This window comes from Trichosurus vulpecula, chromosome 3 (assembly GCF_011100635.1).
Source record: "Trichosurus vulpecula isolate mTriVul1 chromosome 3, mTriVul1.pri, whole genome shotgun sequence".
Taxonomy (NCBI): domain Eukaryota; kingdom Metazoa; phylum Chordata; class Mammalia; order Diprotodontia; family Phalangeridae; genus Trichosurus; species Trichosurus vulpecula.
In genome coordinates this window covers 288,750,960-288,775,214 of record NC_050575.1, presented here as the reverse complement: position 1 = coordinate 288,775,214, position 24,255 = coordinate 288,750,960, and the positions used below count along the sequence as shown (strand labels likewise).

General features: G+C 42.0%; 3 protein-coding genes across 5 annotated transcripts in view; 1 reads left to right on the top strand and 2 right to left on the bottom strand.

Moving 5' to 3' along the window:
• Window positions 1-2,416, bottom strand: part of NPHP1 (nephrocystin 1) — a 45,696-nt gene extending 43,280 nt beyond the window's left edge. The window contains exon 1 of one of the 3 annotated variants that reach the window (XM_036750527.1): window positions 2,115-2,416. In XM_036750527.1, coding sequence (XP_036606422.1) covers window positions 2,115-2,183 — 69 coding nt within the window. In that variant the 5' untranslated portion in view covers window positions 2,184-2,416. The remainder of the gene's footprint in view (window positions 1-2,114) is intronic. The other 2 variants (XM_036750528.1, XM_036750529.1) reach the window with 2 other exon arrangements.
• A 5,849-nt stretch (window positions 2,417-8,265) lies between these two features.
• MTLN (mitoregulin) lies at window positions 8,266-11,834 on the bottom strand. The gene is made up of 2 exons (XM_036748234.1): window positions 11,522-11,834; window positions 8,266-9,004 (listed from the first exon to the last, which is right to left on the bottom strand). The coding sequence occupies exon 1, from the start codon at window positions 11,791-11,793 to the stop codon at window positions 11,623-11,625; it is 171 nt and encodes a 56-aa protein (XP_036604129.1). The 5' UTR covers window positions 11,794-11,834; the 3' UTR covers window positions 8,266-9,004; window positions 11,522-11,622.
• The window catches only part of LOC118842497 (two pore calcium channel protein 2-like), a 91,675-nt gene continuing 79,217 nt past the window's right edge, over window positions 11,798-24,255 (top strand). The window contains exon 1 of the mRNA XM_036749977.1: window positions 11,798-11,878. Coding sequence (XP_036605872.1) covers window positions 11,798-11,878 — 81 coding nt within the window. The remainder of the gene's footprint in view (window positions 11,879-24,255) is intronic.

Genomic DNA, 24,255 nt, shown 5'->3' with positions numbered 1-24,255 from the left:
CCTAATTTCCATTCCTGATTCTATTATAAACTAGATAAAAAGGCGGGGGGGGGGGGGGGGGGGAAGAGGGGAAGGGAAGAGGGCCCAAGACAGAGCCTTGGGGGATGACTACAATTAGTAGACTTGATCTAGACAAAGATCCAGCAAAATGTCTGACAAGTAGGAGGAGACTCAGGAGAAAGCAGAGTCACAAAAACTTTTCGTAGAAAAGGAAAATCCTTCTACCAATATAGGCCTGCATCTTATCTGCACTATATGGTATCAGAGAATTGCCTAGAAAGGTTAAGTGACTTGCCCAGAGTTAAGTAGCTACTATGTGTCAAAGGCAACACTTGAACCTAGGTCTTCTTGACTTTGAGGCTCTCTCTGCACCTAGCTTAACAAATGCTTGTTGAATGAATCTACCTTTCCTATAACCACCAAACTATTTTTATCCACAAATGTGATCACATCAGTCCTCTAAAAAAAAACCCCAGGGCTCCCTATTACCTATGTACTACCCATTTTGCCCAGCTAGGGTTCAAAGCCCTCTAAATTCTTGTTCATGCATCCTCTTTATTTCAGCCAAACTTATTACTCTCTGCCTTCTCACTAGATACAGTGCTGCCTTTGCCTCAGACTTTGTACATACCCACCCTTTTGGTTTGTTGAGTTCCTACCAATCCTTTCCATGTCCAACTTAAATACCATCTCTTCCAGAAAACCTTTCCATTATACCACCTTTTATACCTCCAGTACCACCATTATACCTCCTTTTCAATCAATCAAACAAGTATTTATTGATTACCTCCTATGTGCAAGGCACTGATTGAAGCCCAATGACCAAAACAATCCCTCTTTGCAATGAGCTTACATTCTACTGGGGGAGGCTGCACACACACACGCACACATATACATGCACACATATACATACATATATGTGTGTGTGCATATAAATATGTGTGTATGTATATCAATGTGTATATATGTATGTATATATAAATATATACAGCATAAATATAAAATGAATAAAAACAACCAAATACAAAATAGTTAAAGATAGCCTCCATTTGAGGAAGGAGTCATGCTCACTTCCAACTCCACTCTGCCCCTGCACCTTCAGATTACTTCTCTGCCTTGCCATCCTGCTCCTTCTAGCTCCCTTTTTATATCTTCTCCCATTAGAATGTAAGCTCTTTGAGGCCAGAAACTGTATTTTGATTTGCATTTGTATTCCCAGCCTTAGCACAGTGCCTGGTGCATAGTAAGACCTTAATAAATGCTTTGTCTATCTATGTATCTACAGGGTAGTTCGGGAGGGAGGGCCCTAATGATAGGAAGGAATGAGGAAAGGTCCCTGGCAGAAGTTAGTGTCTATTCTGCATCTTAAAAGAATAAAGTGTCTTTGTGGGACGGAGATGAGGTGGGGGTGCATTCCAAAACAGTGCAAAGATAGGGAGATCAGAGAGGGAGCATTATGCATTGGAAACAGAGACAGGGCAATTTTGGGGAACGCAGGAGAGGGAGTAGTGATGCCCGACGAGACTGGAAAGATAGCTTGGGGACAGGTTGTGCTTTAAAAGCTTAACTGAGAAAGTTTCTATTTAGCCTAGGGGCAATACGGACCTCCTGGAGTTTTGATTTATACCTCTCACTGTACTTATCGAATGCAGTTTCATGTTATATCCCCCTTGTACCTGGCCAAGGAGAAAGCAAGGACTGAATCTCGCTCCAACCCCCTCAGTGCTCTCAAGGATCTGCTCATCTATAGCCCACCTCTTGCACAGGAGGGAAACTAAGGCCCAGGGAGAGGGAAGGGGCTGGCCAGGTAGCCCTGAAGAGGCGCAGCAGGGATTCGAACCCAGCTCTTGTGGCTCCAGCTGGCCCTTGGCCCCTGCATCACTCCGGTGTTTGGGCAGCTCAAAGGAGGGAGACCAGAGACTCCAGGGGCTGGAAGCCGCACAGGGCGATGGAGAGAGAAATGAAAAGGCTGAGGAAGGGAGAGCGAAGGGGCGTTCCCGGGGTCCCCAGGCCCGTCTCCGGGCCCTTCAGGCTCCCCCGACCGCCACAGGCTCCGGGTCGGCGGGTTGGGGGAGGACGAGGCGGGAGCCCGGGGCCCCGGAAGGCCTTACTACCTGTTGTCTGAGGTCCTGGCTGCGGCGCTGCACAGTCTGCAGGGGGCCGCGGCCCCTCCCGCTCAGCATCCCGGCCGCGGCTCCCAGAGGCTCGGTGCCCGTCGTCAAGGAGACCGACGTGGTGGCGGTAATGGTGACACCATCACAGCGCGCGCGCACAGTCCCAGTCCGAAGAAAACACCCTGAAGCGGGCACAAAGACTGAGGTCAAAGGCCAGCCCGACGCCTCCGCCCCCCGAGAGCACCCCCGAGAGCACCTCCTCCAGTCTCCCAGCCTACCAGACTCAGACGCGGCTTTCCAGTTAATGCGCGGCTGCCAACAACCCGAAGAACTACATGTCCCAGAATGCAATGGCTTTGTTCGGTTTCACCCGGATCTTAGAAAGTGTCCCGCTGCCCATAGTCCTAGGAAGAGGCGGGACCAGGGAGATACCTCCGGGATCAGCGTCCATTCATTCCTTAATGCTTACTAGAGCTTGTTAATTGAGTGCATAGCCCTCGGGACGAAAAATTCCCTACCGCGGAGTAAAGAGATGTGCCGAGGTGCCCGTTTGGGCTTCAGAACTGACTTTACTGAGTAAATGCAGCAAATGCTGCCAGGCTTGGAGGCAGAGTGAGTGACACTTAGTGGCGGTGTAACTTTAGGCACGTCCGTAAAATGGGGGTTTTCGAGTTAGCTCCATCATTATTTGAAATGATATTTGTACTGCAGCTGTCCACTGACTCTCCTCCTACTCACGACCTGCTGAATCAAGTTAGAAAAAATTAGGAAACCGTGCTGATTGGGTCTACTACAAATACACCCCCTCAGCTAGACCTTCACTGCTCCAAGGCAATCCTTCCCTAATTAACACACCATATCCTGCTCACCGCAGCAGCAGCGGCTCTCCCGGACTTTTTCATCCTTTCTCAAAACCTCTCATGGCCTCTCCCTCAGAACCTTACCTCTTATTTTACTGAAAAACTTAAAGTCATTCCTTAAGAGCTTCCTTCTCCCTTCTCATCTCACATCACCTAGGTGCCTTCCGCCACTATTTCCTTTATCCCTACCCCACATAAGAAGGTAGCTCTTCTTACCAAGTAAACCACTTTACGTGCATAAATGATCCTATTGCATCCCATCTTTTTCAGCTGATTGCCCCCTCTATCATCCCATCTCTCACCAATCTTCAATCACTTCCTGTCTACTGGCTGCTTTCTTATTGCCTACAAACATCTCAACGTCTCCCACATCCTCAAAAAACCTTCACTTGACCCATACATCCCTGCTGGCTATCATCCTCTATCTCCCTTCTTTTCGGTGGCCAAACTCCTTGAGAAGACTGTTTTACAATAGATGCCTCCACTTCCTTTTTTCCCACACTTTTCTTAACTCCCTATAATCTGCTTTTTGACTTTGTTATTCAACTGAAATTGCTTTCTCCAAAGTTAATAATGATCTCTTAATTACCACATCTAAGAGACTTTTCTCAATCCTGGTCTTTCTTGACCTCTCTGTTGCCTTTGACATTGTCAATCACCCTCTTCTTGATATTCTCTTCTCTCTAGGTTTTCCTGACTGTTACTCCCTCTTGGTTCTCCTCCTACCTGACTTTTCTATCTTCTTTGCTGGATCTTCATCTAAGTCACTTGGGCTAAAGGCAAGTATCCCACAGGACTCTGGCCTGAACTCTCTTCCCTTCATCCTCTATACTATTTCACTTGGTGATCATATCAGCTCCCATGGATTCAATGATCATCTCTATGCTGATGATTCTCAAATCTGCTTATCCAGCCCCAACCTCTGGGGATCGTCAACTGTCCATCTTAAACTGGATGTAGATGTCTTAAACTCAACATGTCCAAAACTAAATTCATTAGTTATCCTCCCAAATCCTCCTCTCTTCCTTATTACTGTCCAGGGAAACTCCATCTTCCCAGTCACCCAGGCTCACAATCTAGGTGTTATATCCTCATTTCATTACTCTCTTTCGCCTTCTATATGCAGTCTGTTTCCAAGGCCTGTATATTTTGCTTCCCTAAGATCTTTCCTTTATTGCACCCTCTCCACACCACTGCTTCTCCCCTACACTGCCACCATCCTGTTGCAGGCCTTCATCATCTCATGGCTGGACTTAATACTGTATCCTTGCTGTTGATCTTCCTGCCGTAAATCTGTGCACTCCAGTCCCCTTCCACTCAGCTGTCAAATTGAACTATCACCTCCAAGAAAAAAAACATAAAATCCTGTTGGGCTTTTGAAGGCCTTCATAACTTGTCCCTTCCACCTTTCTAGTCTTCCTTCGCCTTACACCCTTTACATACTCTGCAATCCAAAAGTACTCGTTCATTGCTGTTCCTTGAACAAAACTCCATCTCCCAGCTTTGGGTATTTCTTCAGACTGTCCCACGTGCCTAGAATGATCTCTCATCTCCTGTATTCTTTCAAGTACCAAATAAAATCTCATTTTCTACATGTTTCCACCTTTCCTGATGCCCTTCAATTCTAGTGCCTTCCCTCTTATTTCCAATTTATACTGTGTACGGCTTCTTTATAATTCTCTCTTCTCCTTCCTCCCCTCCCCCCAATTAAATTGTGAACTCTCCCAGAACAGGAACTATACTTTTATTTGTGTCCTCAGGGCTTAGTACAACACCTGCCACATCATAGGTACTTAATGTTTATTTGCTAACTGAAAATACTAATCAATGTATTTTTTAAAAAGCTGACAGTCTCTCCACTTCTGAAAACTAGGTGGTAGTGGTGGAGGTGTTTTCTTCTTCTTCTTCCTTGGGGCCAAGCTTGCTTTTTATAATTTGGAAACATTCATTTTCAATTGTTCTGATTGTTCATTTCATTGTTGCAGTCATCATCTGTTTTCTTCTTGCCTGTTTACTTGATTTTGCATAAGTTCATTTATGCTTTTTCATGCTCCTCTGCATTCATCATAGTCTCTTCTTACAGCACAGTAATATTTCATTATATTCATGTACAATAATTAGTTTAGCCTTTCCTCAATTGAAGTACTTATTTTCCTGTTATCGTCACCACAAAAAGTGCCACTAGTTTTGTTGCATGTGGAACCTTTTTTTTTGTTTAAATCAATGACTTTGTTGGGGTATATGCCTAACAGCTGAATCTCTTGGTCAAAAAATATGAACATTTTATTAATTTTATTTGCTTAGCTCCAAATTGCTTTTAGGAACTGTACTAATTCACAGTTCCACCAACTTTAGTATTAGTGTGCCTGTGTTAATTGGTACTTTAAAGCTAGCTCACTTTAGATAAAATCCAGTTGATCATAATTGGTCTTTATGTATGTCCTTTGGAGCTTCAGGATCTACCTCAAGGGAAAGGGACTCCAACTTTCAGCACCCCAAGAAACAAGTCTTTACATATATCCACGTTGGAGTTAATTTTATTATTCTAGATTGTTGAGATCTCTTTGGATGCCAATTCTGCTACCTAATGTGTTAATTATCCCTTTTAGTTTCCTGTCATTCTTAAACTTGATAAGCACAGCATTTTTCTTCATCCAAGTCATCAGTAGAAACACTGAACAAGACTGTGCCAAGGCAGAATCCTGAAACATTCCATTGGAGACAGACCCCTGCAACTAATCAACTAGTCCTGAATCCACGTTGTTGCTGGAATCTACGTAATATTGTGTATATTTTATCTATAGGGTTCTCCTGATCCAAAAAAGCTGGTGAGGTCTGAACTATAGTACAAGGTCCATGTTGATCCATCTGCTTGTTTATTTTCCATGTGTACCACATTCCCAGTTTTGTTACCGCATCAATGATGCCTTGCATTCCCTTTCAGCAACATTGAATTCTGGCTCCCTTCTACACTAACCTCTTTAACAAATGTTGACAATGATATATACACTTATTAAAACACAAAACAGGCATGGGTGTTCCCTAAGAGTCTGTCTAGAACTCCATTCTCCCTGTCACCTGGCTTGGTGACCTCATCAGCTCCCATGGTTCCAACTATTACATCTATGCAGCTGATGCCCAGAACTATACATACAGCTCCAACATCCTTCCTAAGTTCTAGTTTTCAATCACCGCCTATTGGACATTCTGAACTAGATGTTCCAGATACCTGAAACTCAACACATACAACATGGAACTCATCTCCTCTACCTGCTCTTTCCAATTTTCCCATTACTATCCATGCCTGAAGTGTTCACCCTCCTCACGTCTAAGATTAAAGTTTCCCTGGCTTCCTTCAAGCTTCAACTCAAATTCCATGGTCTGCAGGTGGCCTTTCCTAAACTCAACCCCTTCCCCATCAGTGCTTCCTGAGATTATCTTTCTATTTTTGTTCGTGTGTCTGATTCCTGATGACTCCAATAATTATTTTTTCCATGGGGTTTTCCCCATGGAAGATACTGTAGTTTGCCATTTTCTTCCCCAGTAGATTTTTTGGTGTGTGTCAGAGCTCTCCGCTATGACCCAGGTAACGACATGGAATAGCTCAGTTTCATTGAGCTATGCAAGCCCCTCTATCAAGACAAGGTAGTGATCTAGGACTAGCTCTTTTAGGCAAACGGGTTGGTTGAGTGACTTGTTAAGCATCACACAGCTAGTAGTGTCTGGTGCTGGATTTGAACTCAGGTCTTCCTGTCTTCAGGACCACCACTCTATCCTCTTCACTCTCTCTCTAAATATCTATATCTACCTTATATGTAGTTATTTGTATGTTGTCTCCGTTAAAACATGAGCTCAGACAGATTAGAAATACTTTGTGACTTAGTAGGTCATTAGAATTGCTATGGCCAAAGTCTTTATCACCCTGAAGCCAGAGATGAACTTCTTAACAAATCTAGGTTGTTCACTGGACTAACAAAAATCACCAGGCCTAAAATTGAAGGCTTTTCAGTTTGGTAGGGCCTGCCATAACTTACTAGCTGGCACAGACTTGAAGACACCACGATCATCTTACCACCAGAATGAGGCATCAGAGCTAAGACTTGGGCAAAGAACCCCATTACTTAATGGCATTCTTATCTAAGAGTAGTAAGATAAACACATCAAAACATGTATTTAACTTAGCATAAAAAATAAAAATAGGGATGACATATTATTATATGAAACAAGATATGTTAGGAGGAGGAAAGGTAAACAAGTAGGATGATACTAGAATGCTATAATTAGCAGAACAGGGGAATCAAAGAGGAAAAGAGATTCACTAAAAGTAGAAGCTCATCAGACAGACAGACATACAGAGTGAGCCCAAGACAGAATTTAGAGTTCCAAAGAGTATATTACTATGGTGGTATGAGCCTAGCACATCTCAGCTTGACCTAGGTGAAGAAATGTGCTGATTGTCTTTACAGGACAAAGGGTGTAGAGGGATGGGAAGGAAGAGGTCCTGGACAGAGATAAAGATTCAAACCTTTTCTGGTTTATGCAACAGTATAGTTCAAGATTTCAACAATAAAATACTTCATGCAAAATGTAAGTTGAAAGCAAGAAAGATGATTATATGAAAATAAGGAAGAAAAAAACTACATAAAAACTTCTATTTCCTTATTCTGTAATTAGCTTAAAAGTTATACTGAAGCAATCTCTGCAGATGGTAAAAATGACAAGTCAGTAATAGAGGGTCTTTTATAGGACAGGAATGTTAAATTGTTGGCAGAACTGTGAACTTTCCATTCTGGAAAACAATTTGAAATTATGCAAGAAAAAGTAACTAAAATGTCTTCTGATCCACAGATACCTCTGCTGGGCACCTAAGGCAAGGAGGCCAGACAGAAATACCATAAATACCAAAATATTTGTTGCTACTACAGAAAGTGGGCTAGAACTAGAAACAACAAGTTGGATGCCCATTAACTAGAAAATTGCTAAATGACTGTTGAATATAAATGTAACAGAATATTCTTGCATTAATGTGGGTGCTGATGAACTGCGAAGTAGAACTGAGAAAACTAAATACACAACCACAATGTAAACTAAAAGAACAAATCAAAACAATACTATCGGTGTGTAATTCCAATGACCAAGCGTGGCCCTGAAGAAAAGATGTGGAAATGCCCTTTCCTTCTTTCAATGAATAGGTGGGGTGGCGAAGAAACATGAGTACTGAAAATTCTATTACTGTGAGATGAGGTAAAAGTGTTGGGTGTTTTTGCAGAACTTTTTGTCAAGAGAGAAACTGGGGGAGAAGTAGTATATTTGGATATGACTGTGATGTAAAAACAAAAGGCATCAATTAAATTTTTATAATACATATTAAAGTAGACAAATGATTTGTATACATATCATCAAGGGGAAGATTCCTTAGAACAGCAGAGATAACCTTGTTCAACAACCTTCTGATGAGCTCAACAGCCCAAGCACCAAAGGTGACATAGTTACTTATCTTTTGTGGAGGTAGAGTACTATTACTTACTATGTTAGTATAACCAAGGGCACTTTTTTCCTTTAAAAAAAAATTGCAGTACATTGGAACAGGCCAATTAAGTCAAGAACAGATTACAAAATATATAATCAACATTGAATTACTTCAACTCCCACAGTTTTACAAATTTTTTCACAAACAAGATTCTTGCCAATAACAATACTGTTAAAGGTACATTCTGTACTTCTTTGGAATCTTCTCAGAAATTCAAAGCATCTTACACACAATCATCTCACTTATTTTCACAAAGTCCTTGTGAGCAAAATGGCTCGTTCAGGTAGAACAATTATTACCAGATGAAATAACCTTATTCTTCTGATCTTCAGTCCTATGAAACTATTCAGCCAATAAGGACACTTAGCACTATTTTCTCCTTTAAAAAAAAAGGAGATTCAAAACGTATCCAACTTTTTAAACTTTAAAGATAAAAATCAACTGGTAAGCAGCAGGATGAAATTGTTTCTGTCCAGTTCTCTATGTCCATTTTCGAGAAGCTGTTAAAAACAGAAATAATTAGTTACATACAACTATTAAATTAATACTTTCTATCATAACGCTTTACAATATTCTGCAAGACTGGGCTGCACTTTACCAAATATATGTAAATGCAAATATTACCATCCTAACTGGAAGTATTTTCTGCAGGACAAGGTGTGGTTAGCTTAGTAAGGGTACAGAAGTCATATAACTTCCCTGGGCCTTAAATTTATCTTTAAGACAGAGGAACTGAGTAGGAGGGAAGGTTAAGGGAAGGGAAGAAGCACTATGCTAATCAATTTTACAAAGATCTCTTTTGATCCTTACAACAACCCCTATATTTGAACTCAGGTTTTCTTGACTGACTCCAGGACCCGTCTCAATTGTACCAATGGTTGCCTCCACTGTATAATCTACTACTGATTAATGATTATCTGGTCCAAGTCCTTTCTTTTATAGATTAAGAGAGCAAGGCATGGATAAGTTAAATGATATTTTTTTTTGCAAGGTGACAGAAGTACTGGCAGAGCTGGGGCCAAAACCAGTTTTCTCAATCATAAGATATGATTTTAGAATCTGAAGGGACCTTTGGGATTATCTAGTCTGATCTCCTCCATTTTCCAGATAAGAAAATTGAGGTGGAGGAAAGTAAAGTGACTGGTCCAAGGTAACATATAGTGCTGCCAAAATCTTGACATCTAGTACTTGCACCGGGTATCTGAAAGACCCTCTTAGATGGAAAAGAGTAACAAATGATTACTGAGTGTACAGAGCTGAGACTCATAAAGGATTAGAATGGACAGGAACCTTAGATTATCCCAATCCCTTTATTCCACATAATTAGGAATCAGGGCTCAAACTGAGGAAGCAATTTGCTTGGTAACAGAGCAAGGTAGTAACAGACTAAATCCAAATGCCCAGAAGGTTTTTCATGCCTACTGAAATTTTCTACTAGTCTTTCAAGAAAAGCAAAGTGTATAACGTGCTGAACTGAGAGTGAAGAAGACCTGAGTTCAACTCCTTCCTGATACATCCTAGCTAGCTCTGGCAAGAATTTCCACACAAACATTACAGATCCACAGCAAAAACAAAACAAAAACCTTGACTTCAAATGGACTAAAAGGCCCAGTGCTTCTTAAGAACAAATGAGGCTTTGAATTAAAATATTCAGAGCATCTAAAATTCGATGAGGTTGGAAAAAAAGCCTTAAACTAAATATTGTGTAATTATAATGGAAAAATGTGGCCCAGAGTCCATCTCCTTCTTTGCAGAATTGGGAGACTATGAGGGTAGGACATTGCATACAGTGTTAGACCCACTGAAGTTGGTGGTTTTATTGAAGTTTCTTCTTCCCATTAAAAAAAAAATGTAGACGGAAGTAGGGATATATATATTCCCAATCGAGTCAATGTAAAAATATCAATAAAAATAAAATGGTTTCCATGGGAAGCCACCAAGTGCGAAAATATCTAAAACTATTTGTCATCTTTGTGTATCCTACCACGCCTTGCGCATTGTAGTTCTTCAATAAATGTTAACTAAATGAAAGAATGAATGAAAAAATGAAATGCAATGAAATGGTGAGTCCTGTCCTTTGACGGTCTAACTATGGAGTTATCATTCTAGAAACCTTCTTATGTGCCTGGTTCCCTGGTACTAATGCTGGTACGATAAGGAAATTACAATGAAAAAAATTAACTTTGAAATTTTTTTTTTAAAAACATCAAAACAATCTCAAGAATTTACTACTCAATGTAAAAAGGGCTATACGTGCCACCAAAATCCTTTTTTACATCAAAGTACAGCAGAGAGCAAACATTTTCTTTTAACATTTTCCTGATTAATTTATTAAGAGGAATAAAACTTCGAATTTGTCAGTCATGTGACTTAAGAAGAATTTTCAGGTCCCTACAATATCCTCCACTTTTCAATGACTGTCCTGAAACATCCCTCCAGCAATAACCTGGACAAGATTTCCTTTCCAACCCGCAGAGCTGAAAGTAGTTTTCGGGTGGAAGTGCGGGGAAAGGCAGTAAAGGAGAGAACATTACTGATGCATACACATGCATACACAAAAGACCGCACTGGAGGGGGGCAGGGCAGAAGACATTTAACACGTGGGCGTGAATGCCAGCCCCCTCCCACACGTGCACCAAAAGGGGCTCGTCCGTGCTCAAGAACCTCACCATGCAACTCGTTTCTTAGGTTTCCAGCATGGCCCCCATTTAAGCACCCAAGATGCTGCGGACTGAGCCCTCAAGACCCTTAAGGCCTCCTCCAGCTCTCACTAGGCCCACGTCGAACCCAGGTCCCCGGAGCAAAGGGCGGCGCGGCCGAGACCCAAGGCCAGGCCGCAGTGACCCCCCAAGGTCACCCGGCTGGCCCAGGGGCCTGCCCTTTCCCCTGGGGGGCTTTCTACTCCCCAGGGGGCAGGGCTGTGAGTTCCGAGGCCCCGGCGGTCCGGGGGTCTCCTCTCCCACCCGAAGCAAGGCGGGCTAGCGGCTTGGCCCGAAGCCCCGGCGGCGCGGACTCACCGCGAGCGTCCGGACTGAGAGAGGCGAAGCGGGCCGGTCCGGTCTTCAGGCCCTCGGCGCGGCCACCGCAGCTGCCTCGGGGCGGGGAGGGTCTCGGCGGCTCAGTACAAGTCCAGCCGCCTCTGCGTTTCTTTCAGCTGTTCCTGCAGCCGCCGTTTCTTCCAGTTCAGGAAGCGCCTCCACATGCGGCACGCCTGCCAGCCCAAGAAGAAGCCCGAGGCGAAGGACACCACCACGGCCACGCGCAGCTTCCGATCCCCTATCTCTTTCATGGCGATGACAGTCCCGGCACCGGACACCAAGCGTGCTGTACGGCAGCGCGGCGGGGTCAAAAAGGCTTGCACTCCGGCGGCCCCGGTCAGGTGGGGAAGGCTGAGGAGGAGCTGAAGCCCGGTGAATGTGCATAGTGCGCTTGCGCGGCTCTTGCCGGTTCTCCCCCTGGTTTGTGCCTAGTGCGTCTGCGCTGCTCTCCGCTGTTCTGCTTTCTGACATCTACAGGGGTCTACAATGCAGACAAGCTGACCAGCAAGAAGCACTTACTGTCTGCGGGGCATTGTGCTGAGAGCTGCGAATACAGAGAAAGGCACCCACCCCTGGCAAAATGTTCCTAACCTCAAGGAACTCCTATTCTAATGGGAGAGACCACACAATTACACACACACACACACACACACACACACATATATATATATGTATGTATGTATGTATGTGTATGTGTATGTGTATGTGTATGTGTATGTGTATGTGTAGATGTAGATGTAGATGTAGATGTAGATGTATATATATACAGTGTGCCTTACAGGATAGATAGGAGATTGGTTGGCTGTTGTCCTTAGTTCTAGAAGAGGACCGAAGTGACATCACTATGCTAGAGTCAAGTTTCAGTGTGTCCCACTGGGGCTGATCAGACCAACATGAGCTCAGAATGCTCCAACACAGGTCCCGCACAAATAGTCAGTGTGAACATTTGGTGTGGATACTCTGAATTTGTGCATCCTGCATTTCCTTTGAGCTGCTTCAATTCTGCTTTGCTCATAGAGTGCGGCACCTTCTCTGATGTAGGCATGCCATGCTCAGCTAGTGTATGCCATGTCTCACAATCAATTCCAAAGTTCTTAAGAGAGACATTGATAGTATCCTTGTATCATTTCTGACCACCATGTGAACGCTTGCCTTGTGTGAGTTCTCCATAAAATAGTTTTTTTGAGAAGCAAATGTTTTGCTGTTACTGTATACCGAAGCAGAGTTTGAATGCGTGGTAGTTCTAGAAAGGTGATCTTCAGAATCTTCCTAAGGCAATACCAATGGAAGTGATTCAGTTTCCTGGCATGGCGCTGGTAGACTGTCCAGGTTTCACAGGCGTACAATAATAAGGTCAGTTCAATGGCTCTATAGACCTTCAGTTTGGTAATCAGTCTAATACCTCTTCTCTCCCACACTTTCCTTCCGAGCCTCCCAAACACAGCTAGCTCTGGCAATGCGTGCGTCATCCTCATTGTCAATGTGTACATCCCTGGAAAGTACACTTTCAAAGTAAGTGAACTTATCCACAGCATTCAAAATTCTCCATTTGCTGTAACTTATGGTCCCAGATATGGATGGTGTGGCAGTGGCTGATGGAGTACCTGTGCTTTCTTGGTGTTGTTAGGTCAAAATTAGCAGAAGCAGCAGAGAATTGATCCATACTTTGTTGCATCTCAGCATCAGAGGCTGCATTGAGTACACAATCATCTGCAAACAGAAAATCATGCACCAACATTCCCTCCACTTTGGTCTTGGCTTGTAGTCTTTTCAAAATGAAGAATTTACCATCAGTGTGGTAGCTGACCTTGATTCTGTGTTCATCCTCATTGAAGGCATTTGACAATATTGCTGAAAACATCATGTTAAAAAGCATGGGAGCAAGCACACAGCCTTGTCTCACTCCATTGGTGACTGGGAAACATGAGAGCATTGTCCATTATCCAGAACCTGGGCAAGCGTGCTGTCATGAAATTGATATGCAATGCTGATGAACTTCTCCAGGCAACCAGATTTTGACATAATTTTTCCATAAGCCCTCACGACTGACAGTATCAAAAGCCTTGATCAGATCTATAAATGTTGTAGTACATATGTAGGGTGTTTTTAGGGAAGACTAATACCTCTGGTGTGAAGATTGCCATCCCTTTTCTGGGCTACTTTCCACCTTTAGTGTCTGCCTGTACCACCCAACTCTCACCTATGGCTCCAGGAAGCTGTAGCATGTGAAGCCACCACTCCCAGGTAAACTGTTTTGGCAGACAGGCTAAACCAGGTTGAGGGTAGCTGAGGGGGTCTCAAATCCATTGGTGAGTTAGGGGAGAGAGGAGATAATCTCAGAAGGAAGGTATTAGCAGTAGAAGCCGGGAAAAGCTTCCTGCACAAAGGGAGATTTGAGCTAAGCCTTGTATGAGAATAGGAATGGGGCAGTTTTCTAGGCTTAGAAATGTCTATGAGGAGGGAAAGGAGGATAAAAATATAGTGAGTTTTATTTCGTATGTGAGCATGTGTGTGTGTGTGTATGTATGTTGGAAAGGAGGGAAGGTAAGATCTCAGATCTGCTATCTTGATCTTATCAGTTAAATAGAAGACAAGACCATCTGTTGAAAGTGAGGGTACATGCCTGTTACTTGGGGAAGGGCTGAACAAGTTATGACATATGAATATGCTGGAATATTAAGCTGTAAGAAATGATGAAGGGATGACTTCAGGAAGACTTATATGATCTGATGCAAAGTGAAGTGAGCAGAATGAGAAGAACGATTTATACAGTAATAGCAATATTCTGAATTTAATCAGCTGTGAAAGACTTAGTAACTCTGATCAATACAATGGCCTGCCACAATTCCAGAGGATTTATGATGAAAAAATGCTATCCACTTCCATATAGAAAAGTGATAGACTTTGTGCATACAGATTGAAGTATATTCTCTCTTTCTCTCTCTCTCTCTCTCTCTCTCTCTCTCTTTCTCCCCTCTTCTATACCTCCCTCCCTTTAAAAAGAGAATGATTAAAGCCTCTTATACCTGTCTGCTCTAGGCTAGGATTAATACCTATTTTCTCTCAAGTATGACTCATGCTGGGAATGCATTTGGATGTTTCTCATGAAAAAAAGGCAAATTTTAGTTTGGGGGAGAATAAATTACCTTAAGATCAATTTAATCATAATTTTTTAAAAATAGAAAATGAGGGTAGGAGGAAGTTGGAAGCTTGAGTATAATGATAAAGGTTTGGAACAATTGTTTTGAGATATATCATAAGGGTGGAGGTGTCAAATTTGGAGCAGCAAAACTCCCAAGCGCAATAGAACTGGATTATAATTAGGAAATGTTTGATAAAACAAATAAAAATATAGTAGAACGTAGATAATATTAATTTGTGGTTTTATAAGTCAATATGCAGCCTACAGGGATGTTTCTATTTGAGTTTGCCAACACTGTCATAAGGAACCAACAAAAGAGAAATGTCAAGCAGCAATGAGTATAGTGCCTGGGCCTCAGTCTCCCTCTTTACCCCAGTCCTTTCCCTCGTTCTAGATGATTCTATGCTCCCTCAAATACCTTAACAGTTCCTCAGTCCATTCAACTACCTTGATCTATTTCTGTATTTCCCCCATTCACAAGGATGATTGTACCATTCATCCTGTCATCACTAGTGTCCCACTTCTACGTTCAAGAACTCTGGATTTCCTGTATGTGATACCTTTCTATTGGTTCTATTCCTTACTCCTCCTACACCTACTCTGTTTTCACCATGATCTCCAGTCATTCCATCCCTCAGTACCATCCCAGGCCATCAACCCTTGCCTCCCTTCCCAATATTCTCTACAATATCCTCTACTCTTGAATTCCTTGTTCCCTTGCCCTATAACCCCACTAAACAAAGCTTTGTCAAATCCCAAGACTAGATTACTCTCAAAATCTGCCTTCTTCTCTCCAATTCACATGCTGCTAAAAACACAAAATGGTCCTGATTGGGTCCCCTACAAATTTATATTAACTAATCTGAGTTGGGCTTTCATTGCAGCAAGGAAACCCTACTCTTCCCAAAGGATTCTGTACCCCTCTCTCCACAGTGGTTGTTCTACTTTTTCTTCTCCAGATTCTCATGCCACTCTTTCCTCCTACCCTCTTGATTCATCTTTTTTTTTTACTGAAAAATTGAGGCCCATTTATCAAGAGCACCATCTTCTTTCCTTTTCTTATCTCAAATCCCCCTGACAATTGTCCTCCATCTCCTGCTTTGCTTTAGTCTCTAATGATGAGGTGACCCTTCTGCTTGCCAAGGCCAACTCCTCTACGTTTGCACTTGATCCCCTCCCCTCCCATCTTACCCAGCAGATCGCTACCACCACCATCCCCAAGCTCTCTCTTCTTCTCTCTCTCTGTGTCCATGAGTGCCTTCTCCATTGCCTGCAAACATGGCTGCCTCTCCCATTTTTTTTTTGCTTTTTTTTTTTGGCGGGGCAATTGGGGTTAAGTGACTTGACCAAGGTCACACAGTTAGTAAGTGTGTCAAGTGTCTGAGGCAGGATTTGAATTCAGGTTCTCCTGACTCCAGGGCCGGGGCTCTACTCACTGTGCCACCTAGCTGCCCCTACTTCTCCCATTCTTAAACAACAATAACAACAACAAAAAAAACCTCCACCAGATCCTATTGCGTCCTTTAGCTATCATCACATCTCTCTCCTCCCCTTCTCAGCTAAACATCTTGAAAAGGCCATCTGTAATCCATAGCTTGTCTTCCTGTCTCTTCTAAACTCTTCAATCTGGCTTCTGACTTCATAATTCAAGTGAAGCTTCCTTGTCCAAAGTTACCAGTGTCAAATCTAATGGTCTCTTCTTGATTCTCATCCTTCCTAACTTCCCTGCCACATTTGAATCTGTTGATCACTTTCTCCTCTTGTATTCTCTCTCTTCTCTGGGCTTTTGTGACTCTCCTTTCCTCTCTCTCCCCTCCTTTCCTTCCCCTCCCCTCTCCCCCCAGAACTAATTTAACTTTTACCCCAAACCCATCTCTCTTTTGAACCTCCATACTACTTTTGAGAGTACTACCACACTTCAAGGAGTGTCGTCCTCCACTCTTCTCTTTCACTTATCCCACAAATCCAATCCGTTACAAAATCGTGTTGTTTCTATCTTCCCAATATTTCTTGTATGCATGTCCATCTTTCCACTCACACAGCTGCCATCACCTGTGGCCTGGGCTCTTGCAGTAGCCTTCTACTTGGTTTCCTTGCCTCAGAACTCTTTCTCTGCTACAAGCTATCCATCCTCTACTCAACTTTCCTAAGCTTTGGCCATGGAATGTTCTACCCCTAATCCCTATACAAGAAACTAGTACCTTCCTATAGCCTCCAGGATGAATATGAAGTCCTCATTTTAGTACTTAAAGCACTTCACAACCCGACCCCTTTCTACCTTTTCCGGTCTTCTTATATATTACTTTTCTCCATGAATTCTAGGATCCAGACATAGTGGTCTCCTTGTTATTCTTCATCTCCCCTCCCCAGGCTTTTGCACTGGCTGTACCTCATGCCTGGAATGTTCTTTTTCCAACCTCTGACTCTCAGCTTTCCTTGGATTCCTTTAAACCTCAGAATAAATCCAATTTCTTCCAAACTGGTCTTTCCCAGTTTGCCTATCTGTTAGTGCTTTCTCCTCTAAGGATGCTGTTCATCTACTCTACATTTATCTTTTATATGCTGATCTTATATGTGTCTCCACATTACAATGTGAGCTGCATGAAGGTAGGGCCTACTTTTGCTTTTTTTTTCTTCTTAGCACAGTAGTCTGTCACATAGTAAACATATAATAAATATCTATTAATTGATTTTTAGTTGAGATATGAATTTAAATCTGGAACACTTAAACATTACTACTTTCATTGATTCAAATGACATAACTTTCTGCGGCCTTCAGTTTCCTCATTTGTAAAAAAGAGGGCGTTGGACTACATGGTCACTAAGGGTTTAGTTCAGCCTGTGTGAATATCAATGAAAAGTAAAATCCTTGTTTTAATAGCCTGAAGTGTTACACTTAAGCCACCTAGTGTCCAATAGGAAAACCACATCTGGAATAAGGTACATGCTAATGGCAGGCCATACTGAGACAGTTCACACTTCATCTCACCTCAGTATATACCACAACCAAGCATTCTACGGAAGTCAGCATGCTATTTGCTAAATGTTGTAAAAGAGAATAGAGCGTTCCTCAATACAAAGAAGGGCTGTAGGTTCACATGAGCCTTTAAGAGTTATACAATCTGTCCTGGATTGGCTTCATGGATTGATTTTGTTTGTAAATATAACAGTTCCACCAAAGTAACATGGGCTGCCTCAGGATGCAGTGAATTCTCCCTTATTGGAGTTCTTCAAACAAAGGCCAGACAATCTTTCGCTTGTTATTTTGTTGAGCAGGTTATTGTCCAGATAAGGTTTAGACTCAGTGGCCAAAACTAGCTCTATTTTTAAATATTCAAGGTAAGGATTGACTGCAAAAATCTTTAAACCCTACAAATCAGGGCTTAGTTTATTGTTTTGTTGATTGCCTGGCTTTAAGAAAATGATGAAAAAAATTAATAAGTCGACTTGGGCTAGTCCCCTGGTAACTTAAATTTGATATTAGAATGAAATGAGACACATAGGTCATTCAATAGTTAACAAAAGATTTACTTAGGGGCAACTAGGTGGCACAGTGAGTAGAGCACCGGCCCTAGAGTCAGGAGGACCTGAGTTCAAATCCAGCCTCAGATACTTGACACTGGTACTAGCTGTGTGACCTTGGGCAAGTCACTTAGCCCCAATTTCCCTGCCAAAAACCAAAAAAAAAAAAAGATTTACTTAGCCATAGCAGGGGAAGGACATTCTACCAACTAAATGAAACTTCCCTGTTTCTGACTTGCCTGTCGGTCTGCTAGTAAAACCTCAGAATAAGACTGGAGCTCCTCAGGGTTGTTGACATCACTCAGGAGACCAGAAGTGATGCTAATAGCTAGAGCCTCTATTTCAATACTAATTATGGAAAAAAAACCCAAGTCTAACTTACATGGAGTCTGGGGGTAGGGTGGGTTAGTTGCTCCCATCATAGGTGGACCAGTCTAAGCTAGAGGTCCCTTCTAATTCTTGGTTTTATGAAAAATAAATATTCATTATTGTATCTTCCTGGGTATTTTTGCAGATTTATATCCTTATTTGTATCTGTGGCCTTCATCTTTAAGTGATTCTTAAGTGATCTTTTAAGTAAACTTAGCCAGATAAAATATTCTTCACTATATTAGGAACCTTTCACCTTTTGAAGACCAGTTACTCAGCTAGTTACTGGTGCCTTGGACACATGTCTCAGGATGACTGACCATTAACTTTTAGGAAACTGCCTTATTTCAAGCAAGGGAAAGTAAGGACTAACATACTGGGAAAGTATTCCTCAAGGGCAGAGATTTTGGGGTTTTTATCTTTGTATCCCTAGGACTTGAAAAGTGTTTTTTTATTTGTTTTTGTATCCCTAGTGTTCAATAAATGCTGAATTGTTGAATTATTAGATCAATATTTCATTTAGTTAACACATCGTATAGGCAGGAGATGGTTATTTAACCCCCAGGAGTGCTGCTGACAAAGCACATGACCCTATTTAGTGATGGGGACTTAACGTGTCAATCACAGGCTCATCCCAGTGGTTAAATCCTCCACCTGGCACCAGAGGGCGTCAGGAGGTCATGCGGAGCTCTCCTGATTTTCAGAGAGCTGCCCATGTCTATCCCCTAGCTCCACTCTCTTTGGGGTAGCCGGGCTGCTCTCATTGTACTGGGCCCATAGTGGGTGGATTTATCTGAGAAGACGCTTAAAGAGGCTTGCTGCTGCTGCTGCTGTCGTTTTGCCTTTCTTTTATTTCCAGTGCTTAGCCCACTGCCTGGTACATAGGAGGCACTTAATAGATGCTTATTGACTTGACTTGGTTTGTAGTATCTGTTCCTTAACCCCCTCTTCCCTTTGCTGTTGTGCTTTGATGGAATTTAGTTAAACAGAGAAACAGCATGGCTTAGCCCGCCTAAAAGCTAGAAGAACCTGGTTCCAAGTCCAGCCTCTGATGCACATTTGATTAGAGGATGTAAGACAGATAACACTAGCACACAGGATGGCTGTTAACACAGATTCAATCTTTTTAAATTTTTTTTTTAATTTTTAAATTTATTTATTTTTATTTTTTAAATTTATTTTTATTTGTATTTACTTTTTATTTTATTTTTTCCCACAGGTTCATTCTTGATCTGGTCAAACAGGACGATAGCTTCGAAGGGGTTAATAATCTTACTTTATTCTAGTCTAGTCTTCTCACAAGGGTTGCTGAGAATGGGAGCACCAACTCCTACAGCATTCCCCACTTGCCCTTCTCACAGGGGCCAGTGAGAAGTGGGGGGCAACTACCCCTACTTCTCAATGGGGTCAATTGAGACAGGCACAGCTTGTGCAGTCCCCTAAATCCCCTCAAGCCTCAATGGGGACCAGTTGAAGCAAACACAGATTCCCCCCAAGCCTTGATGAGGGCAGATCAAGGCACACACAGCATTCCAGCTTGTGCATTCAAACCTAAGGGTTCCCCACTCCTTGACTGGTGCCCACCTGCTTTATAGGGCATCAGACAAAGGAGGCATATTGCCGACAGTAGCCTCATAAGTTTACATCACTTCATCCCTATATCTCACTGTGCAGTCACAGTAGATATTTACAATTTAAGCATAACTGTTGACATTATTTATTATTATTTAATGCTGCACAAACATGGTGGAGATATTTTGAACCAAAATCATGAGAACTCACCTCTAACACCTGGGAACAAGAGATTGTTATGGCTAAGGATCCTGGGAAACTGAGCTCTAAGAAATAATAACTGCCCTCCACCTTACACACACTAAAATCCACCTTACTTACAGAGGACCCTGAACAAATCACCTCGCTTCTCAAGGCTCTAGGCTGGAAGTCTTAAACCTATAGCTTACAACCCTCTCCGGTGTAACCTAAACCAGATTAAAATGGAATTGGGAAATATTTAACAAAATAAATAAAAATACAATTAAACATAGATAACGTTACATTTTAAAACTAAGTCAGTATGTGGCTCACAGTTTTGCATGCTGGTCTTGAGTATGATGCAACTTAACTCTAGGAAATGCTCTAAGACTATAGATTATGAAGAAGTAGAGGGAGTTTCTTCACCTAGAAGTTCCATATACCAATGAAATCACAGGTCCTGTCTTTATCCCTATCAATAACACAAATATATTCTAACTTAATGCCAAGAGTTCTTAACCATGTTCGTATTAGGTAGTCTGATGAAACTTATGGACCTCTTCTCAGAATAATATTTTTAAGTACATAAAATAAAATGCACAGTATTGCAAAGCAAAGTAATTCTATTGAAATGCATTAAAAAAGTTGACAGACCCTAGATTAAGAACCCCTGTGTTGTGCTATTCATAACAAGAGATGAGAAGGAATTAAAACAAAATACTTTAAAATAATTATGATGTGGAGCAGGCCACGGTTCCTTCCAGTCTAGGCAGCCCAAATTCTTAGTCAGTAGGCAGGGCACCAACCCCCAAAGTTTAAACTGTAATCTTGGTACTTAGATTCAAACCTCCCTTTCAGCTGCTGCCACAGAGAACTAGCAGACAACCCTCAAGTAGCCCCCAGGCAAATCTCTGAGTGGGCCAATGTATAGTCAAATGGAGAAACTCAGGACCGGATATCTTGGCTGGTCTAAATCTATTTCAGGAGGGCAGGGGATGGCAATATGGATGAGATACTGAATCCTCCTCCTGCTGATTCTATTCACTGCTCCTTCCTCCTGGCCATGCCTCTGACTTCTGGCAGCTAGGAGCAGCTAGGTGCCACAACGGATAGCGGGTTGGGCCTGAAGTCAGGATAGACCTGAGATCCAATCTAGGCTCAGATGCTTACTACCTGTGTGACCCTAGGCAAGGGTTCATCTCTCTTTCCCTCAGTCTCCTTATCTATAAAATGGGGCTATTAATAGCAGCTATATCTCAGGATTGCTGTGTGACTCAAATGAGATACTAATTATAAAGCGCTTAACAGAGTGCCTGGCTCATAAGTAAATGCTATATACATGTTAGCTATTCAGATAATGGGTCAATCAGTGTGGCTGTTTAGTCATTTCAGTTGTGCCTGACTCATTGGACAGATGAGGAAACTGAGGCAGGCAGGGTTAAGTGATTTGTCCAGGGTCACACAACTAGTAAGTATCTGAGGCTGGATTTGAACTCAGGAAGATGAGTCTTCCTGACTTCAGGCTTGGTGCTCTATCTCCTGTACCATCTAGCTGCCCACCGAATGGGTATTGCCTCAGTCAAACTGAGGCCTGTTAAAGACCTTAGCTTAAAAAGGTCAAGGTCTCCCACTGTATCCAGGGCCATCTCCAGTTGTCCTGATCTTGCCACTGGACCCAGACGGCTCTGGAGGAGAAAGTGAGGCTGGTGACTTCGCACAGCCCTCCCTCATTTAAGTCCAATTCACTTGCATGTCCTGACATCACCTCCCTGATGTGTAGGTTCTCTTCAAGAACAAAGGACAAACGACAACAACTATTCAGTATTAGTATTATGTTTCCCTGCTTGACTCACAAACCTGTTCCTGCCCACGGACACAGCCTTATAACTAGTCTCATTATGAAAAATCAACTTCAAGAAAACAACCTTGTTTCTTCCCTTCAGATCATTGCCTTGTCTGTTTGTCTCTTTGCCCTTGAAAAGCAATGTGAGCTGGTCACATCTTAGATCACTTCTTCCTTCTGCAGTCTATAACTCCAGAAAATTTATTTTGTCTCATTTCAGCAGACAAAGTTTTGCAGGCAAACCCACCTCAGCTCTCTCTGAAGCTGTATTTTGGGGATCGGGGGTGGGGAAAACAGCTTGAGAAATAGGCTGTAAACATCTCATTAGAGGGAGGCAGAACTCTACCCCCTACAATTACAAATCTTGATGAATACAAATGGCATAAACTAGGTGCTTGATAAATGTTTACTGGATTATATGTCCTTAATGCCAAATTCTCATCTGAGAAATTCGATCAAGACTTTTTTTTCCCATTTATGACTCACTTTATGTTAATAAAAACTTCAAGATTTCCTGAGAATAAAGTTATCTCTGTAGATGTATCTGCTAAGGAATCTTGTATGATCTTAACATATGCATTGGATTCGCCTTACTGGAAGAGAGCCTTTAAAACTCCATTTCTGTACTGAAGAAAAAAGAGATTTGAGGAATTCTGCCTTTTCCACTGACTCTTAGCCATAATCCACCCAATCCAAACTGTGGTCCTAGGCCTTCCTGGCTTTCTGCTTATTCCCAATATAGCTAAAAAATATTTTCCCCAGTCTTTTGGATATTATTCTTACAGAAACCTGCCACTCATTCTCCGCTCTCGTATCCATCTTCTATACGCTATAATCTTCTCCTTACTCTTCTAGAAGTCTAATTTGGCTGACAGGAAAACAATACACAATGGCTACAATGAGGTGAATAGAAGGAAAAATGAGATTGCATACTGCATAATTATATGACCAAGCTTGGCCCTGAGGAAGAAATGAGAAAATATATTTTCCTTTCTTCTTTGTATGAGTTGAGGAGTAGGAGTGGGCTGGAGACTATGGGTGTGGAACACTGGATATAACCTCAGGCTTGGTTGATATATTGGGTAGTTTTGCTGAATTGCTTCTCCCCCTAACCTCTACTCCTTTCCTTTTCATTTGTTGTTGCAGAAGTTGGCTCAGTGGGTAGGGGAGAGGGAAGGTATGCATCCAGAAAAATATGAAAAAAATATGGAGATCACTGGTCTAGAGGACATATCCACCCAGCACTTCAAAGTCAACTTGTCTAAAACTAAACTCATTATCTTCTCCCCTAAACTTGTTCCAACTTGTCTATGTTAATAGAAAGATCATCTTCTCAATGGCTCAGGCTCCTAACCTTGAACTCACCTTGGACTGAAAAGAAGAAAAAAATATATATCAACAAAAATTTAAAATTAATAAAAATAAAAATGTAACCCTCTTAAAACAACTAAGTTGGTTGAGTTCCTTGTACATACACATTGGTCACTTAAAGCAGTTCTCCTTTTTCTTCTTCATAGGGATCATTTGTGTTTGTGTAATCAGAATTTTGTTCTTGAAAAACATCTGCCTGAGTTAATTCTCCCTGTTTAATTTTTGGCTGTGGGACTCTACATCTTTCTCTGATCTCTTTGCAGTCTACACATTTTGGGGAAAACCCATACGAGGGAGCTCACAATCCATTCAGGTTTACAAAAAGTCTGGAATCAATAAATCAATCAGGCAACACGCATTTATTAAGCACCCACTATGTACCAGGCACTGTGCTCGGCACTGGGGATACAATTCAATGAATAAAACAATTTCTGCTTGAACAGAACTTACACTCTATAGTCAATGAAACAGCTGAAGTTGAAGAAGTATGAACAACAGTACTTAGCAATTGATTTGATGTAAAAGTGAGAGAAGAGAGAGTGAAAAGTCCAAGATGACTTCAAGGTGATGAGCCCTGGTGATTGGGAAGATGATCTTTCCATTAACATAGGGAATTTGGGGCAAGTTTGGGGGAGAAGTTGATGAGTTTTGTTTTAGACAAGTTGACTTTGAAGTACTGGAAGGATATGTCCTTTAGACCAGGGCTTCTTAAAC

What these genes read in the sequence shown, in the direction of transcription:
- MTLN (XM_036748234.1), bottom strand. Translation starts at nt 11,793, where the DNA reads ATGAAAGAGATAGGGGATCGGAAGCTGCGCGTGGCCGTGGTGGTGTCC.